Consider the following 21,823-nt stretch of genomic DNA (forward strand, 5'->3'; position numbering starts at 1 on the left):
AACAAACTGAAACATGCACGCAGAAAACATACCCGGCGTGCTTCTCGCACCACTCCTGCTTGATTCTATTCTAAATAATACGTGCTACTCATGCTCTGCTCATGCGTTGTGCAACAGGTGGTGTGCGAGAAATCCACTCCTGCTCTAAAATGCACAGACTTTAGGATAGGATTCTCAGTCTACATTAAAAAAACAAACAAACAAAGGCCATAACTGATTAAAACGTAATATAATAATTATTCATTCATCCATTTTTTGGGGGCTTTATTTGCCACAGCGGAATGAACCGCCAACTTATCAAGCATATGTTTTACGCACAAGGAAACATCCATACACTCTCATTCACAACGGACAATTTAGCTTACCTAATTCACCTATAGCGCATGTCTTTGGACTAATGGGGGAAACCGGAGCACCCGTAGGAAACCCACGCCACACGAACACGCAAAACTCCACACAGGAATGCCCCCTGACCCAACCGAGGCTTGAACCAGCGACCTTCTAGCTGTGAGGCAACAGCGCTACCCACTGCGCCACCACTTCGCCCTATGATTATTATTTTGATGGATAAAACAAAAACAAGTGAAACTCATTTTAAAACGGTTTTACAAATAAATGTAAAATCAAAAACTGACTATATGCACATTTCAGAAGAGGTGCATTTTATGGCAGGGGCAACAGTCTTTTATGTACAGGTGTCGGCATGCAGTGAGTTGTGGAAGTCGACAAAACTAAAGTTTAAATAATATGATGATGATCTTATTTTGTCTAAGCGTAGCTCCTGATAGATTTTTTTGTATGAAGTAGAAAGGAGGGATGACAAGTCAGGAAGGTAAGACATAATAAACCTAATTCTCTGCCATGAGCCCAGTCTAAGACAACACTCAACAGATTCTATAAAACATATTTTTTGTGTTCAATAGAATTGCCTATAGAATTTAATCTAATGAAATTAATAGATTTATTTAATATATATTATATTAATATCATATATTTAATATATTTATATTAACATATTTATTTATTTATAATAGAATAATAATAATAATACTCTCATTTATAATAAATATTTTATAAACAGTATTTATTAAAATAATATATGTATAACTTTTATGTATTTATAAATAAATGGGGATTGGGCTTGGGTGTGGGGGCAGGGCAAAAATTCTTACTCCAAGCTAAAACCAAAAGTTGCCAGCCGTGGTATTACTCTAAAAAATGCTGTGATTTTTTTTTTTTATTAATAAACATATTTTTATATCTGTTTTACAACAGCAGAATTTGCTCTTTGAGTAAGCACAGCTTACTTCCCATAGGTTTTTGACATACAAAATTTAATGTGTGGTTAGTTTGAAAATTGCCCATAGATTTCATTTTTGAGCAGCTGTTATGTTTTTGTTTTGTTTAATATGCATGAAATTGATGATTGTTTATAATTGCAGATTTTTTGGTTCTGAGTTTCACCAAATTGATTCTAAATGATAATTAAGATTACTTTCATTTATTATTTCATAAAGGTTTTGTGTTTGTTGTTGCTAGTTTTCATACTCAAGCTGTGAAGGAACATGTTTAAAGGTTAAATACAACTTTTATGATGCTGAAGCTTTTGCTTTTTTGTTTCTGAATATATTATTCTGCTAGTTTATAATTACAGTTGAAATCAGAATTATTAGGCGGCCAACTACCCCCCTCTTTTTTTTTATATTTCCCAAATTATGTTTAACAGAGCAAGGACATTTCCACAGTATGTCTGATAATATTTTTTCTTCTGGAGAAAGTCTTATTTGTTTTATTTCGGCTAGAATAAACGCAGTTTTTAATTTTTTAAAATCCATTTTAAAGTCAAAATTATTAGCCCCTTCAAGCTAATTTTTTTTTTCCGATAGTCAACAGAATAAACCATCGTTATACAATAACTTGTCTAATTACCCTAACTTGCCTAATTAACCTAATTAACATAGCTAAGCCTTTAAATGTCCCTTTAAGCTGTATAGAAGTGTCTTGAAAAATATCTAGTCAAATATTATTTACTGTCATCATGGCAAAGATTAAATAAATCAGTTATTAGAAATAAGTTATTAAAAGTATTATGTTTAGAAATGTGTTAAAAAAAATCTTCTCTCCGTTAAACAGAAATTGGGGAAAAAAATTAACGGGGGCTAAGAATTCAGGGGGGCTAATAATTCTGACTTCAACTTTTTTTTTCCTTAAATAAATCAGTGTTTAAAAATTACTTTTTATTTAAGTCTGTCTTATGTTTTAGTTGTGAGAATGCAAATTAATTAAAATTGTGAAGCTGATCAACAGTGAATTCTCCATGCAGCACTGAAGTGATGTTATAAGGGCATTATGTTCTTTGAAAAAGTAACTCAAAAATTACTTTTAACAGTAACGCATTACTTTTTGTTGTAAGTAATCACTCAAGTAATTGAGTTACTTTTTGAATAAAGTAACTAGTTACTAGTTACTATATCTGGAGCTGTCGGCGATTCAAATCATGCAGTGTTTTGACTGAAAATAACATCGGCGATCAGCTACAGCAAATGAGAGAGCAGCATTCACTAGCATGGATATCTGCAGGCCAGCGGGAGGTTGAGGGAGAAGTTAAAAGCACTCATTTTCAATTTATTTGGACCCAAAAAATGGAGGAAAAACTAGCAGAAATTTGGCAGGAGCACCCGTGTCTTTTTGACGTGTCATGTGAGCAGTATCACAACCGGGTCAAAGAGAAATTGCTAATTCTCTTTAAACCCTGGTGAGCAAATATTAACAATTTCTATCCCATTAAAGGCTTCTTTTTCATTATGTAGTTAATAACAAAAGATATACTACATGTTTTTGGTTGTGAGACGTTTGGACAGAGCGATTCTTCTTATTGTAAAGTCATGCAGTGTGAAATCCCCTGTCGTCGATCCATTGAAAACATCTGTGACACGACTACTTTGAAAAATATGCAGTCTGAACTCGGCATAAGCAGCATCTATATGCCCTCAATACATACTTCAGCTAATATGTACATTATTTGTGTTTCATGGCTGGTAAGAAATAATGGTAACACTTTACTTGAAAAGTCTTGACACTTTTATAATCATGACATGGCAGAATTTTCAACTTGTACCACTTTAGTTGATATCATGAATTTAAGTTGTCATGACAAAGACTACGTTATTGTCACAACCACCAGTAATCTAACCCTTATAGATCTCTGGAGAGCATTCATTATCACCCGGACTGCAATCCTGTCACCTTATGAACAACAAAGGACTACAAATTCTGTCATGCACCTCTCTCACACCTGTTCCGGTTTACCTTTGATTACACACACACACAGCTGGGAGCTACTCAAAGACTGATTACTCAGACTTTATAGACTGCTCACTTTGTTATTCCACGCTCGCACTAGAGTTTGAGCATGCAAAATTGTATTGTACGGCGCTGCAAAAAGGGGCAGGATTAAACGAGATGATTAGAAATTTTAAAAAGTGAATGATTGACTCATATTTAAATTTCTGTCCTGAGAGGTCATGTTTTGATCTTTGATTGGTCTCACGCAGTCACGTGATGCGATTTCACAGGTGAGAGTTCACAAAGCTTGAACTTTGCAATGCAGCGAACTGCAAACTTGCCGCACAAGCTTGCGGTACCGGTCTGACACAGTATATGGAGTGAAAAGTCCAGTGTGAACATGGCTTTACACACATTGCTTAGTCTTGTTATACTATTTAATGCACATTTTGATGCGTTTCCCTTGCCTTGCCTTGCCATGTTTGACCTTTGCTTTGTTTCTTTGCTTAAGTGTAGTTGGCCGCCTGTACCATTCACATGTTTACCGACCACACTTTGGATTACTCTGCATACACCTGTTTGTTCCTGTTTTTACCCTTGATTGCTGGACAAATCTCTTAATAAAACTGCATTTGGATCCTCAACTTCGTTGTCCAGTGTCCTCACATAACAGTTATGATGTAAAGTTGTCAAAACAATGTCACATTTGTATTTAAAATGACATAACTGAACAAATTACACTTAATGACAGTTGTCATAAGCATGTATGCAATCTTATCCATATTTATGACATGCGCTGTGTTGTGATTCTAAAGATTGAAGGGCAGTCATATGAACACCACCTTTAAGTAAAGTCATTCATTAATTTTCTTTTCTGCTTAGCGGAATGAACCGCCAACTTATCCAGCATATACTTATGATTATTATGTTTTTACACAGTGGATGCCCTTCCACCTGCAACCCAACACTGGGAAACACCCATACACACATTCACACACATTTTCTACAGACAATTTAGCTTAGAAAATTCATCTATACCGCATGTCTTGGGATTGTGGGGGAAACTGGAGCACCCAGAGGTAGCCAACGCAAACATGGGGAGAACATGCAAACTCCACACAGATACGCCAACTCACCCAGCCAGGGTTTGAACCAGGGACCTTCTTGCTGTGAGGTGATTGTGCTATCCACTGTGCCACCGTGCTAAAGTAAAGTTACTAGAAATTATTATTAAATATTATTAAATTTGGGCTCCTTGAGAACAAAAACAATGCTCTTCATTGAGGTCTACCACATTCATATGGGAAAGCAGAATTCATTATAATATGAATATCCACATAATGGATTATATGTTTGTTAAGAAAGGTCAGTGTGCCTTAATTACCATAAAATTCATTCTAGCTCCTGGACTTACGTAATTCCGTTCTTCCACAAACTCCTATTATATAAGAATTAGGCATGTGTGGTTGTCTGTGTGTATGTGGGTGGTTCAGACATTAAATATGAATGGAACTGAATACGCAGTCTACATCACGCAGTTGGGTTGTGAAGTCTTATACTTTTAAAGTGTCATTGAACGTAATATTGTATGACAAAGACTTTATTGTTCATTCCGAGGACTAAAATTGACTAAAAAAACAGCAACTTACTCATAGCTAAATGATTTTGATTGATGAGTAAAGCTGTACTCTTGGTCTTCTTCATTATTGGACAATCTTGTGATGAATTAATGCTGCCATGATCAAATAAACAAACAACAATAGTGAATCAAATAACTTTTTCTCTAGCAATGATAGCACAATAATGCTTAGTTTTGCTCGAAAGAAAGTTTTGTGCTGAAATACTGCATGGAAAAGTGGTGAAACTTCATGAATTTGCCCGAATGTGCAAAAAAAGTGCTTAAGAATAAAACAATTACCGGTAAAAAGCGGATATGCTGAAATAGACTGCATTTAGCTTAAGGGAAGGGAAGTTCTCCCCAAATGCAACATTAAATTCCTTTTACTCTTTAATAAGGAATGTAAAAAGGTGACTGTTTCCCTTTAGATTCCATCTCCGGAGTGAAAACCCTGTTGGTCAAATGGAATAATCCAGAAATCCACTCTACTAAAAGCCAGGCCCTGCTCTCCTGTGGTGCTGTACGTGTGTGTGAGTTCACTGCGGGGCTACTGTTCCCCCGCCTCTCAGTCTGCAGTGACGGCGGAGCAGGGGCTTGTACTTGTGAGGTCACTCTGGAGTGTTTTCCGAAGCTGCCCAGACATGCTCTAAACAGGCTCCAGGCACAGAAATGTAACACCCTCCGTGTGAGGAACGCCAAAAAGTTACAAGTATAGACAGTAAAAGGCTACTATATCCATCCATGAGGTCAAGGCCTAAACAGAGCAGAAATGAGCTACTCCCTTTATTCAGAAAGCTGGTTAGGTCCACTTTCCTACCATCTTTCTGGTAATTTGAAGATTTTCCATGGCCATGAAATCCTTAAAGAGCCAGCTCACCCATAAATGAGAAAGCATAGATGATTGAATGTTCATGTTGACTATTTGTGTTCATACAGTTCAAATAATTGTTCAATAATAGTTGTTCAAATAATAGTTCAATGAACCTGATATGCTGTTCACTTTACAAAATTTCTAATTTTGTGTTCTTATCTCTTTTAATTGTAATAAAAATAAAAATTGCACTCAAAAAGGCTTGAATCCATCAGGCTAGGGAATACTTCATTTTCCACGTTCCATTCCATCTCGTGCACAGCCTTCAAAGTATACTCAGCCATGGATGAGTGCAGATGAACAAGTTCCACACAAGCACTCTTCTGCCTCAATATTCACCTTTCGTGTGCACTCTGGCGCATACACTGTCTGCAGGGACACAAAAAATTGGGTTGAAGTGAAAAAAACTGTGTCCAGCTGATGGCACTAATGCGCCTAAAAATTAACCTCAAAAAATAAAAAAAAACAAGTAAATGAGAATGTGGTAAAAACTGAAAACATGGTAAAAGTTAGGTGAGGGATTTTTTCTGGATTGCTTTCAATCAGTGCTTTTGAAAACACTATTGGTTGGGTTTAGGGAGAGAGGAGAGTGGTTAGTCGATTGGTCAGTCAGTCAGTCAGTCAGTCAGCCAGTCGACAGCGGCCTCTGGTGGATTTATGCAGCCCACAGCTTGCTGACGTAGACGATCGTCAACTACGTAGAGGACCTTGTACTGACCCACTAAGGCAGGGGTTAGTGCCTCAGGCACCCCTCCCTCAAGATAAAATTATAATGCATGCGCAAACATCATTCGCATATTACTTGCTGCGTTTAAAGAGTCCAGCATTAACTAGATTATTAAAGTTCGTCGAGACAAACTTTGAGGCTGGCTTGAGAAAGCATGTTGGTAATAGTTTATTTAGTTTAAAACAGTTTTAAAAAGTATGAAAACATAGATAGATAGCATGAATTAGCATGTTATTAGCATGATTCTAGCATGAATTAGCATGTTGATAGATAGATAGATAGATAGATAGATAGATAGATAGATAGATAGATAGATAGATAGATAGATAGATAGATAGATAGATAGATAGATAGATAGATAGATAGATAGATAGATAGATAGATAAAGCAGTGTTCTGTAGATTTTCCTCGATTTAGTAAGCGTTTCTAGCATGTTAAAGTACTTAGCTAATCATTATTAGCATGTTGCTAGTCATTGCTAGCATGTGAATCATACAGGATGTATCGTGTGCTTGCATGAGTCAAACAAGCCAACCCTCGCTTCTCTACGATGTTCTGATACTGAGATATAGCTGCTGTTATATCGTTGCTAGGTTAGTCTGTTTTGTTGCTATGGAGTTGATTGACAGCTTAGACTGATGATGTATCAAAGCTGCTTGCCAGTATGTACAGTTAAAAACAACCCCCATGTCTCTATAACACTGCAGCATGACAATATTAATCTGGGCCTCTATAATGGCAGTCTATGGGACAGTTGCTAGGGTGCAGTATCTGGTTGTTAGGGTGTTGCTAGAAAGTTAAAAGGCCATCAGTGATTGGCTGCTGGCTAGACTGAGATAAATGAGCTCAGCCATTAGTCTGTGTGACAGTCTGATGGAGAGTTATGAGCTCACAAAGTTTGACTCAATGTTAAGTCTATAGGATTTTTCCGATGGTCCCGGGACGTTTTTTTGGAAAACCGAAAGTCGGATCAGTCGGAAAAGATATAACAACCCGAGCCAGACCAATTTGGAGGTCTGGTGTGAGTTTGGTGGTCATAGCTCGAAAGCTCTAGGAGGAGATGCGTTTTGTTTTTTGTTCAGAAGAAAAATAAGATAACAGTAGTCTGGCTTGCTACACAAGCCAGCCTAATTACATTGAAACATAAATATACAGCTACCTGATTCAGTGTGATGGCTGAGCCTGTTTCTGTGAGTACAACATGCTAATCTGTGGTTAGATTCCTGACACGACTAACTGTAAATCATCTTACACTGCCAATAAGCATGAGCCATAGCATACTTGCTTTTGATGTACGTACATACAGAAAATGCTGCTTCGCAAAGCCAAGATCGCAGAGCCCTGATGGTGTGGTTGAGTCGAACATTGAGTATGTTTATATGGGCAACAATACTTTAATATGATTTTAATATGATTAGCACAATACTCCGATTAAGAGTCTACCATGTAAACAGCGATTTTTGATTACCTTAATCCGACTAAAGTCATAACTGAACTAAACAGAAATGGAATTAAGATATGAGGAGTGTGCATATATTAGTGGCATTATTGAAGTACACACACCACGAAATGAGGTTTTTTTTTTCTTTCATTCAGCTTTCCAATAAAACAACACTCCTCTGCAGGCCTTACTTTATATTTGCGTCTAATACCACAGTTTGTCACGGGAGTGTGAATGATATGTTCATGAATGAAAGTGAAACTTGAAACGAACTGCAGTAAAGTTGAAAAATTAAGGATAAAACAACCAACATTTCCTCTGCAGGAAACGTAAATAGCCTGGTGAAGCAACATTCAAAAAGCACTTCACGTAACACCTTAATTACATTATTGTCTTATTAAGGCAAATAACTGATGTCCATGTAAACATAGTCAGTAGTGTCTTCAAAGTAAGTGAAAGATCCGAAGGGCTTCCTGCTGATTTAATTCAGAAGGGCACTTTTTTGTCAGACCCTCACCAGTTTGACTTTCATTTATTCACTGTCATTCATTTTAAAAAGCACCCGCTCCACTTTATTTGTATATATTTAACTCTAAAGGTGCCCGATAGTTAGCTGTGGAGCTAACGTTAATCATATTTGCTCTAGTGAACGCATAAAAATTGTCATCATAAATTTACTCGAGTGCACGCTTCAATGTCTCGTGCCCCCCTTAATAGGTGCTGGCGCCCCCCCCTGGTGGGGCGCGCCCTACAGTTTGAAAACCCCTGCACTAAGGTAACGCCCTTGCTACTGTGACGGTTGGGTTTAGGGTAGGGGGAGGTGTAGGTGATCATCGACTATGTAGTGGACCTTGTACCACCCATTAACGTAACGCCCATGCTACTATGCCGTTTGGGTTTAGGGTAGGGAGAGGTGTAGGGCTTAGTCAACTACGTAGTGGACCTTGTACCGTCTACTAAGGTATTGCCCATGCTACTGTGACGTTTGGGTTTAAGGTAGGGGGAGTTGTAGGTGATCGTCAACTATGTAGTGGATTTTGTACCGCCCACTAAGGTAACACCTATGCTGCTGTGATGGTTGGGTTTAGGGTAGGGGGAGGTGTAGGCCATGGTCAACTACGTAGTGGACCTAGTCAAATACATTATCAAGCTGCGGGCTGCAGCGAGGATTGTCTCGAAATTGAGATCTCAAAAAGTGTACACAGTGACTGCAAGCTACAAACTGCAAAAAAAAACGTAGCTCCTGGGACGTAGAAATGTATATAGGGGAACGTTTTCAGAATGAGCCTGGGTTGGAGTAAAAGATAATGGATGGCTTGAAGCACTTTTTATTATAGATGGATGTAATTTATTCAATTTTTTTCTGTACTGATAATAAAAATTAGCTGACCATTGCCATTGGAGAGCTGTAAAAGCCTAAGATAAATCTTGAAATAGCTTTGATTGGATTCAGCTGAAAGAAGAAAGTCATTTAAACATCTAAGATGCACTGATGTTGATTTAATTATGCAATCATTTTCTTTTTTGGGGTTAACTAACCCTTTAACAATTAGCAATGTAAAAAGTTGTCATGTGAACGCAGGACCTTACTTTGGTAACAAACCCAATACTGCATGTAGAAGCTGGTCGTAAGCTTCACATCACAAGCGACTCGCAGTGGCAAAGCGACAAGTGACCGTTCATTTCAACGGAGAGCTTGCGACTTCCGGCAACCTCTGTCTATAAAAGCGACAGCGACTGTTGGCGACCAGGTGGGCGTGTCGAGCGATGCGACAAAGTTGAGAATCCTTTAACTTTATGCAAATGATAAGTGACTTTCCTGAGCGACAGCCAATAGGAGCACCAGTAGAGTGAGTTTGCTCATTTCTTTACTGACAAGATCAATAATATCAGAAAGGCAATCAGCTCATCCAATCAGCCAAATTGTGTCGACGTCAGACTAGCTCAACCACAACTTAAGAAATCAGACATTATGTCCGATTTCATGGCAATTAATGGCAAAATCTTAGAAGAGATCGTGCAAGTTATGAAAACATCAACCTGCAGTCTTGACACGCTCCCCACATCATTCTTTAAAACGGTGTTGACCTGCTTAGAAATGGATCTTCTAAAAGTGGTAAATGCTTCACTTCTCTCGGGGATTTTTCCTAACTCACTTAAAACTGCAGTTGTTAAACCCCTCTTGAAGAAGAGCAACCTGGATAACACCATATTGAGCAATTACAGGCCCATCTCAAATCTCCCTTTCATTGGCAAAATCATTGAAAAAGTTGTTTTTAACCAGGTTAACAAGTTCCTAATCTACAAGGGGTGTTTGGACAATTTTCAATCTGGTTTCAGACCACATCACAGTACAGAGAGCGCCCTTATAAAGATAATCAATGACATCCGCCTAAATACAGATTCAGGCAAACTAACAGTGCTGGTACTGCTCGATCTCAGTGCTGCATTTGACACTGTCGATCACAGCATACTTCTGGATAGGCTGGAAAACTGGGTTGGGCTGTCTGGGACGGTCCTCAAATGGTTCAGATCTTACCTTGAAGGAAGAGGTTACTATGTCAGTATAGGTGACCATAGGTCAGGGTGGACACCCATGACATGTGGAGTCCCACAAGGCTCGATTCTGGCACCACTCCTGTTCAACCTTTATATGCTCCCTCTGAGCCAAATAATGAGAAAGAACCAAATCTCCTACCACAGCTATGCTGATGACACTCAGATCTACCTAGCCTTACTGCCTAATGACTACAGCCCCATTGACACCCTCTGCCAATGCATTGATGAAATTAACAATTGGATGTGCCAAAACTTTCTTCAGTTAAACAAAGAGAAAACTGAAGTCATTGCGTTTGGGAACAGAGATGAGGTTCTCAAGGTGAATGCGTACCTTGGCTCTAAGGGTCAAACAACAAAACATAAGGTCAAGAATCTTGGTGTGACTCTGGAGTCAGATCTGAGTTTCAATAGTCATATCAAAGCAGTTAGTAAATCAGCATACTATCATCTCAAAAACATTGCAAGAATTAGATGCTTTGTTTCCAGTGAAGACTTAGAGAAACTTGTTCATGCTTTTATCAGCAGCAGGGTGGATTACTGTAATGGCCTCCTCACTGGCCTTCCCAAAAAGACAGTCAGACAGTTGCAGCTCATCCAGAACGCTGCGGCCAGAATTCTGACCAGAACCAGGAAATCAGAGCACATCACTCCCGTCCTCAGGTCTTTACACTGGCTCCCAGTCACATTTAGAATAGATTTTAAAGTATTGTTACTGGTCTATAAATCACTAAATGGCCTAGGACCTCAATACATTACAGATATGCTCACTGAATACAAACCTAACAGATCACTCAGATCTTTAGGATCAAATAGATTAGAAATCCCAAGAGTTCAGTCAAAGCAGGGTGAATCGGCTTTCAGCTACTACGCCCCTCGTTGCTGGAATCAGCTTCCAGAAATGATCAGATGTGCTCCAACATTAGGCACATTCAAATCAAGACTGAAAACACATCTGTTTAGCTGTGCCTTTACTGAATGAGCACTGTGCTACGTCCGACTACTATGTTTTTCTCTTCTTTTTAATTCTTTTATAACACATTTTATCAGCTTTTATTTTATTTTTATTCTTACCATTTTTATGTTTGTTTTTAATTCTCTTATAATTGTTTCTTTTATTCCTGTTTATGTAAAGCACTTTGAATTGCCACTGTGTATGAAATGTGCTATATAAATAAACTTGCCTTGCCTTGCCTAGAGCTCACACGATCCTCTCTTACCTTCGAATGGATGTTTTTTTTACCAGCAAGATCAGTTTGCTCTGTAGCTCACCTTGTACAGCGTTGGATTAGGGAGGTGAAGTAAACTGGGGTTTGAGTCTGGTAAAAGACAGTTCTAGAAACCAGGTAGAACAAAACCAAAAAAAAAATTAAGCAATGTGAAATTGTGGTAAAACCACATTTCCACGATGTGCTTTTCTCTACTAGCTTGGACTTGAAAACACTATCGCTTGGATGTAGGAAAGTGGGTAGCTGTTGCAATCTTTTCAGAGATGTGCGCAAGAATGGCATGTACGTTGAGCAAATGTAGCCCAGTAATGTATTTGAGATTTGCAGAAATGTTCACAGCGGCCTCTTGTGGATTTACAAGAAATGGCACGTATGAGAAAACGTAGCCCAGTAACGCATTTGAGATTTGCAGAAATGTACACAGCAGCCACTAATGGATGACTGCAAGCAGACATAGTCCCATGCACGTGGCTCCAAAATGTAGCCCTTGGCATGTATCTCCAATAAGCCTGAGTTGAAATTGTGTTATGAGGACATCGTAAATAGGGGGAGAAGGGAGATGGAGGATATACGTCAAAGGGTAAAGTCATGAGGGGAATCAGAGAGCCATCCTACCCCCAATGTACCAAGGGAGACCAAGACCCAATCCCAATTCTACCTCTACCCCTACCCCTCATTTTATGTGAAGGGTAGGGGTGTCCCAATTCCCTTTAGCTTGAAGGAGTAGGGCTAAGGAGAAGGGCTAGATAGGCCTCGAAAAGATTTTTCTGGACCACGCTCGAAACCAAAGGGGTATGAAATTTCCCAGAATACATCGTCTACAACGGCAGCATGGCTGCACAAGGAAGTCAGGAGATGCACAAATTAGTATTTTTTGTCTTTCCAACAAACAAGCATATGTTTTATTACATTCATAACAGCATGTTTTACCATCATACTTAAAAAAAAAAAAAACCCTAAAAACACACAAAATTTCGATATCTATAATCCATAATAATAACTTCTGTCTAGCAGTCCCACAACATACTTTCACATCTGACACACGATGACACTCGAATAACCTGTTAGAAAGTCTAGTGGCTGGGAATGGCCTTTTTTCAGTGTCTGCTATAATGTTAATGTTGTTTTCGTGTGTTTCCATAGATGAATATGGCCACGGTGTAAATGCACAGTACAGTTACAATCTTATTGCCACATTATATATATATACATTATGACAACATGATATTTGCCTTCAGTGATTTCCTGAAGATAAATACCAAAATATATCACAACTGGAATAACTACAGCAGTCGCTGTTGTCAATCTCATATGAAGTAAGAGATCACAATGACATATGATGACGTGTGCAGGTGTTGTAGTGGTGTCCCATTTCTTAGAGGTAAATTTTAAAGCCCTTCCCTTTCACACTCTGTTTGAAGGGCCAAGGGGAAGGGGTTAGGGGTACAAAAATGGAATTGGGATTAGGACCAAATCTTGAGGAGCAAGATGAAGCAGATGGTGGCAAACGTAGTAGTCCTGGGCCTTAATCATTCATAATAAGTGCAAAATATAAGTGTGTCACGGCTGAAAGTACAGAACGAGGGGTAGGGGGGGTGGGAGTGGCCCTCACAGAATAGCCCTCACTATTCTGCCGCCCTAGGTCACCTCTATGGACACCCCGGCCCTGAGTATGGGTCATCATCCTTGGCTGTGTCAAGACTTTCCTTTACTTTTTGCAATCATCTCCTCAAATAAATCAGGTTGTAGGTAGTAAAAAGGTGCCTCCATAAGATGTACATTCAAAACAATGAAATTTTATGCAGATTACCTTTTTATCACTAACAACACCATTATGTAAATTGAGTTCCAATACACTTCAATGAGTTTGAAACAAGACCAACTCAGTAAGGGCACCAGCAAAAAAACTGAACTTGGATTCACATTACAGCAACTGTGCCCAGAGTAAAAAGACAAATAAGCACAAGCCAATGACCTTCAGTCAGGACAGCCATCTTTACTTTTTGACAAGAATGACAACGGTGCATTCAAAGGAATCAAAGGAACACAACTCCAAAAAATTCAACAGAAATAAAAACACCAAAGAGTTGTGAAAACTATGTGATCTAAATTCTTAGAATGCCATGGTAAAGACTATGTCTTTTTATGTAAATTATGTCATTTTCATATGTTCGTTTTCATAAATTCTATATGATGTCTGACCTGACTAAAATCTATGCTTTGCCATTAAATGCAGTCTAAATTGAGTTGTGCTTCATCATAAAAATACTGACAATGGGCCAGTTTTTTGAATGCGAAAGTCACTAACACGACTGCACTTTTTGCATAGTAGTCCACTGTGAAAACACGTCCAGACAATAGAGATATCCTGTAATGATAAGTTGTTACATAATAGGAAGCTTTTTAGGACAATCGGTTTGAGTTTTTAGAAAGAAGGCAATCTGTAACATTACCATGTTGGACTTAAAAAAGCCAAAGCTGAACTGTGCTTGAAAAAAAAAGAACCACTTTTCCACTTCTCTCTACCACATTCAAACCACCGCAGGCTATGAGAATTCCTTCAGTTTCATCCAATATATAAACACATGAATGATATCTATGTCCATCTCTAACTCAAAGACAACTGCCAAGGCCAAATAGCTTTTTAAGGGGCGATTTGTAAGAAGAACTGGTTCACATTGCTTCTTTTGTAAAGTGATGCTGTTTGGTACATAAACGAGGTGCACTGCACACTGTAGAATCATTTCTTGTGATGTCAATGAGTTGTGACTGGCAGCTTTCTTGTAATAGCTTTAACCATGCCAGTCAAGCACACACAGAACCTGCAGGAAGGACCTCAGCCGGATATCCAGTATAAGAACAGTTCATGAAATCTGTCTGTCTGTCTGTCTGACAGTCAATCAATCAATCCATCCATCCATCCATCCATCCATCCATCCATCCATCCATCCATCCATCCATCCATCCATCCATCCATCCATCCATCTATCTATCTATCTATCTATCTATCTAAAGCTCTAATGAATCTATCTATCTATCTATCTATCTATCTATCTGTCTGTCTGTCTGTCTGTCTGTCTGTCTGTCTGTCTGTCTGTCTGTCTGTCTGTCTGTCTGTCTGTCTGTCTGTCTGTCTGTCTGTCTATCTATCTATCTATCTATCTATCTATCTATCTATCTATCTATCAAAAGCTCTAATGAATCTATCTATCTATCTATCTATCTATCTATCTATCTATCTATCTATCTATCTATCTATCTATCTATCTATCTATCTATCTATCTATCTATCTATCTATCTATCTATCTATCTATCTATCTATCTATCTATCTATCTATCTATCAAAAGCTCTAATGAATCTATCTATCTATCTATCTATCTATCTATCTATCTATCTATCTATCTATCTATCTATCTATCTATCTATCTATCTATCTATCTATCTATCTATCTATCTATCTATCTATCTATCTATCTATCTATCTATCTATCTATCAAAAGCTCTAATGAATCTATCTATCTATCTATCTATCTATCTATCTATCTATCTATCTATCTATCTATCTATCTATCTATCTATCTATCTATCTATCTATCTATCTATCTATCTATCTATCTGTCTGTCTGTCTGTCTGTCTGTCTGTCTGTCTGTCTATCTATCTATCTATCTAATCAGTATGTCTGTCTGTCTGTCTATCAATCAGTCTATCTATCTAATAATTGAATTAAAATGACATAAAAATGAACAAAATTGACATGATATGATAAAATGTACCAAAATATTACAAATGTTGTTTTCAGGAATAATTTGCATTCTATTGCAATTCTATTCTATTCTAATTTTAAAATGTGAGAATATTTCACAAAAATTATGTTTTTTTTAACAGCGATACGCAAATAAATGTAGCCTTGGTGATTTTTCCTGCCTTCTATTTAAATGAATAGTATTTTTAAGATTTCAAACACAGGGATAATGTCATTAACCCACATTTCATCATGCAGTAATGCTTTTTGTATCAGATCAAACTAACTTACCAGGCCATCGCAATTGCTGATAGCCACGGATGTATCCTGCACATTGGTAACATAACCCACATATAAGCAGTCACTGGGCAACAAGGGCTCTGAGTGTGTTTGGTTATCATCCTCCAGCCACTCCACTTTAGCTCCCGGAGCCACAAGCCTGGAATTGAGCCTGAGGCGAAGGTGAAACTCCTGTCCGAAAACAGTGACATTATAAAAGAGAGTCTCCCGGAGCCTCAGGTGGTCCGTCTCTCCTTCCTGGTTGGCCTGTCTCCTCTTGCGCCGGTGGGACCCCTGCCCACTCAAGCGGCTGGCAGAGACGGCGTGGGTGAGGAAGTGCCCGTCTGCATCCACGCTCACCGGCCTCACCAGCCCGTACTCCCTCAGGACATGCTGCAGGGAATCTGCCAGGACACAGTGTTACACACATTCACAAACGCTAAGTCAATACATTTCACCGTCTGCACCACAAGCTTCCAGCAAACTCCATCAATCTCTAAATCAGCTGCAATACTTACATTATGCAGACAGTGCAGCTGTCCAAACACATGCATGTCTAGATTTCAAATAACAGCTATATAAAGCTACAGGTGCCGTCTCATTAAATGTATAAGAATATATGGAAGCGTACTGCATTGTCCTAAAATTATTATAATATAATGTAATAGAATTATATTATTTTTTATTAAAACAAAAGTTAATTATAATATAATATAATATAATATAATATAATATAATATAATATAATATAATATAATATAAAATTAACAATATAATATAATATAATATAATATAATATAATATAATATAATATAATATAATATAATATAATATAATATAATATAAAATTAACATAATATAAAATTAACATAATATAAAATTAATATAATATAATATAATATAATATAATATAATATAATATAATATAATATAATATAATATAATATAATATAATATAATATAATAAATGTAATATCAAATGTATATAATGAAAAATAATATAATATAACATAAAATTAATATAATATAATATAATATAATAAATATAGTATAAAATTATAATATAATAAATATAATAATACATATTATATAAAATTAATATAATATAATATAATATAATATAATATAATATAATATAATATAATATAATATAATATAATATAATATAGAAGACAGCAGACATCCTGAAATATCCTATTAAAGAAATGTAACAAGCTGCCATATCAATAGTGCACTAAATGTCTGATATACGATCATACGATATATATGATCTGGATATCATTTAAAACTAGAGCTTTAAACGTTACTGTAAACCAGCCTGGTGAAGACATAAAATTACACAATGCAAATAATTGTCAGCAATTTTTGTTTGTTTGTTTTATTTTTAGAAACATCATTAAAAGTATGAGTACAACTTCCAGAGACTTCCAGCAAACTCCTCCAATCTTTAAATTAGCTGCAATACTTACATCAAATAAGATTATGCAGACAGTGCATCTGTCCAAACATATGCATGCATAGATTTACAATAACATCTTTATAAAGCTACAGGTGTTGTCTTGTTAAATGTAAGATGAACACTTGGAAGTGTATTGCAGTGAGGAGTGTGGGGTAAGCTGTGTCACATTGCTTAATTTGGTCTCTTGGCATGGAGAAATGAAACAGATGTGAAACTATCTATTTCTTTGTTTTTCAGGATGTCTGCTGTCTCCTATGTCATAGGGAAGTCATTATGTGTCCATATTTTTAGGGTTATGCAGTCATTAATTATGGATTTCAAATTGTAATTTATTGTAAGACCTAGGGCTGCACAATATATTGTTTGAGCATTGATATCGCAATGTGTGTCCGCAATAGCCACATTAACAAGATATACAATGTTGAGTTAGGATTATAGATGACCAGAAACCACAGGTCAAAACACATGAGATTTGTGAAGACTTTTTTTGTCATGCGCATTTTTAAAACTTGTGGACATCTTGGCGTTTCCATCAACCATTTTTATGCGCATAAAAATAGGTGGATTGAAACGTAGCTAGTGTGTAATAATATTTTTTGCATGCAAGGATTTCATTGATGACAGTGTGCTTGGCTCCCCTGATGACATAGAATGTGACCTAAAGTATATACAAATCCTGAGGGCGTGCCCAGCAAGTCACGCAACAGTCTGCATTGTGTTCTGATTGGGCTGCTTTTCACTTGGGTTTTACACTTGGGGAATTTACATGAGAACAAGGAAACAATGGTGTTTGAGGCTCATGGCATTTTTATTTCCATATACTGAGCTCTTATTATTTGACGGCCTATACCCAGATTTTCTTTATAAGGCACCTTTAACTGCTCTAGTTGACCCCAGCATGCAAAAGCAACACTTATATTTATTCAGGTTTTGATCCAGCTTTTTTTTCACAGAAGCGCTTTCAAAGATTGTCTTTCTTTTCATTGATATAGTAGAAACAAGGTTGATGTTGTTTGACTGCCAGACATATAAAAATCTATATACTGTATGTTGACATACATAATCATAATGTTTAAAACAGAGATCTTCATTTCTAATTGGATGTAACTTTTTGTTTGTTTTATTGCTGAGCTACAAAAATACAAATCGAATATTAATGTTTCAATTAAATGTCGTAAATGAATCTAATTTTTTAAAATACTGTCAGTGGACAAATAGAGAAATATGCAGAAGACATTGGCAGACAAAACAAAGCAAAAACTAGCGCAATTCTGTTATAAAAGAGATTGTTTTAATTTTATTGTAATAAGTTTATTATTAAATGTAAATAAAAAACCTGTATTGGTTAATATAAAACAATGTTTTCTAGTAATTTCTAAACATTATTAAATAAATTAGCAAATTACCCATAGCAACTATATTTACCTTCACCCTCTAGTCTCAATCAAGTTTGGTTTTTGGCCCTTCATAAGAAAAAGTTTAGGCACCCCTGATCTAAAGTCTTTGCAAAGAGTTATTTACAGTAAGTCATCTGGAGAAAACTCAATATTTTATTTTATATACAGTTGAAGTCAGAATTATTAGCCACACTTGTTTATTTTTTTCCCCAATTTCTCTTTAACAGAGAGATTTTTTTCAGTGCAATTCTAAACATAATAGTTTTAATAATTCATCTCTAATAGCTTATTTTATTTATCTTTGCCATGATGACAGTAAATAATATTTTAAGACACTAGTATTCAGCTTAAAGTGGAGTTTAAAGGCTTAACTAGATTATTTGGATTAACTAGGCGGGTTAGGGTAATTAGGCAAGTTATTGTATAATGATTGTTTGTTTTGCAGACCATCAAAAAAAAAATTTAGTTTAAAGGGGCTAATAATTTTGACCTTAAAATGGTTTATAAAAAATTAAAAACAGCTTTTATTCTAGCCTAAATAAAACAAATAAGACTTTCTCCAAAAGAAAAAATATTATTAGACATACTGTGAAAATTTCCATGCTCTGTTAAACATAATTTGGGAAATATTTAAAAAAGGAAAGAAAAAAAAAATCACAGGGGGACTAATAATTCTGACTTTAACTGCATATCACAATATATATATATATATATATATATATATATATATATATATATATATATATATATATATATATATATATATATATATATATATATATATATCGCAGAGAGAAAAAATATTGCAATGTCAAATTGTTCCAACATCGTGCAGCCCTAGAAAGACCACTGTAAACCATAATACATTTTCTGAATTTTCCAATGCAAATAATTACAAAATTACCCCAAAGCATTCAACACACAAAACAGGAAAGACATTCACACACAAAACAGGAGAGATATTAAATTAAACTACAGATTCTTCTCAATTTTCTCAAGTCTGCCATATGAAAATTCATCCTGACATACAATATCACATTTCTTTATTATTCATAGGCAGCTAAATATTACATTTATATCTGTCAGTAAGATCACCTGACAAAAATCATGCAGGTTTTTTTTTTTTTTTTTTAGATGTGGAGGGGGACACATATCTTACCCCATTTTCTCTTATACAGTGTTCCTATCATACTGATGAGATACAGCAACACATTTGTCTGTGTTTATGCATTCTATGCATAAGTGTCCTTTACCCCTTTAGAAGAGCAGCTTGCAGGGAGCCAACACTATGATTTGTCAGATTTAATCTGATGCTATTATAATATGCATTGGTTCTTCTTTCTAATTTACTATTCTGTGTACTCATCATCTTGACACTAATGTCGGCATTTTGCGACAGTTATTTCAAGCAAGAGACACAAGATCCATCAGCTGTTTTACATTATTGACAGCTCGCGTGGGACTTCAATCAACCCACAATCAACGCGTTAATGGTCAATATAATGCATAATGCATATGCTGTTTTACGTTCTTTTAAACCGTAATAAAAGTTTCAGCTTAGATGTCATGAAAAGTTCCAGACACTCACATTCAATAAAAACGTCGCTGACAGACAAAAAATCGTCCATTCTTATAAAACTCATTCATATAAAAGTGTAAGTTGCTGAAACATGGAAACTGAGTTGCTGCTTCATAACGCTGGACATCTGAACCGATCCGTATCTCCTGCATAAAGTAACCGTGATCAGTGCTGACAATACAAACCTCTCCACCTACCTATACTGTTGGCGATGTAAAGAGTATCCGCGCGCTGAAAGTGGAGGAAAATAATGAAGAATGCACATCCAGGAGTAACATCCATGGCAGGTCCGCGGAGAGGGGAGAGCGCACGGCGAAAGGCGGACTTTGAGATCTCAGATAAGCGATCCAGCAGTGAACGCGGCCCCCTCCTTCCCCCCTCCCCTTCCAGACTGACTGCAAAGTGCACTGGGGAAGAGAGGCTCTCATTCTCGCCCTCCCTGTCCGGCCCTCTCTCCTCCTCCACAGGCCACGGGAAATGCAGATCCTCTCCTGACAGCAGATGACCACCGGCAGCTGATCCTTCTTCTGGTCAGAATAATGGGGAATTGCACTTTTATCATGACTATGATGGACTTGTTAGACACAATTAAGTTTATTTGTATACATAGTTTGATAGATTCAAAGATTGATGGGAGATGTGTTAATTAAAATTAATTAGTGTGTTATGAAATCATAGCACTAAAGGTACTTTTTTGTAGACATTTAGACTAAGTACATCAACTGTGTATGTCAACTGTGGATGTACAGTCGCATGAGAAGGTAAAAAGCAGTCTTTTTAAAAACAAAATTGGACGTGGAGCGGGTCGCCCTCTCATGGGCACCGCCATGTTTGCATCACATGACCAACCATAGGTTTTAAGAAAAAAAAAAAATACTACAAATACAAACTACAAAAAACTACTACCAAAATGTAAATAAAATAAATAGTAATAATAAACAACCTACTAATAAGGCGCTATTATTATTCTACCTGCGTCAAACAAAATTAACAACATCTTTGCAAGTGTTTACATCAATAAGGAAACATGCACCTTCCTCTCAACAATAAAAATGAATCCATGAACAAGTGACACCAGTGAAAGAACAGTAGTTAAGAAGGCATCCAACTGTAGTGGTGTGAAAATGTTTGTGCCAACTCAGCACTTTATACAATCTATTGCTTTAATGAAAGCAGCTTAACAGTATCAAACATGTCCATTTCATATTCATAAAGAATAGCAACTTCAATTTGAACTATAAATCAGCTCTCCAGTGTTTGTTTTTACTCACGGACATCTGATCTTTATTGATAGACTGATCTAGGGCCACACCTATTACACTAATCTCCACAGACTAATGGTAGGTCAAAGGTGTTTATCACTAGACAAAACTTTTTTGGATAGTTACTTTAAACAAGTCCTGAAATAAACTCTAACCATCTTTTTTTGGAATGATTTTTTTTTAATTGTCACATTAGTTTTTCATAAATTTCATTTTAAGTGTATTGTGGCCATTGTGGTGCACTTGGGCCAGGTGTCTGCCAAAACTAATAAGCCAAATCCGGGTCTTTTCAGAAGAAACGTTTACAATTAAAGGTGAAGTAGGATATCTGGGAAACTGCTAACTTTAGCCTAATGATAGCATTGAAAATACTGC

General features: G+C 36.6%; 1 protein-coding gene across 1 annotated transcript in view; it reads right to left on the reverse strand.

The window, feature by feature from the left end:
* Window positions 1–20,570, reverse strand: part of adamts2a (ADAM metallopeptidase with thrombospondin type 1 motif, 2a) — a 158,934-nt gene extending 138,364 nt beyond the window's left edge. The window contains exons 1-2 of the mRNA XM_056446154.1: window positions 20,384–20,570; window positions 15,764–16,155 (exon numbers count right to left, since the gene is read on the reverse strand). Of these exons, the coding sequence (XP_056302129.1) occupies window positions 15,764–16,155; window positions 20,384–20,468 (477 nt within the window). The 5' untranslated portion in view covers window positions 20,469–20,570. The remainder of the gene's footprint in view (window positions 1–15,763; window positions 16,156–20,383) is intronic.
* Between the last annotated feature and the right edge of the window lie 1,253 nt (window positions 20,571–21,823).

This window comes from Danio aesculapii, chromosome 21 (genome assembly GCF_903798145.1).
Source record: "Danio aesculapii chromosome 21, fDanAes4.1, whole genome shotgun sequence".
In the NCBI taxonomy this organism is placed as follows: Eukaryota; Metazoa; Chordata; class Actinopteri; order Cypriniformes; family Danionidae; genus Danio; species Danio aesculapii.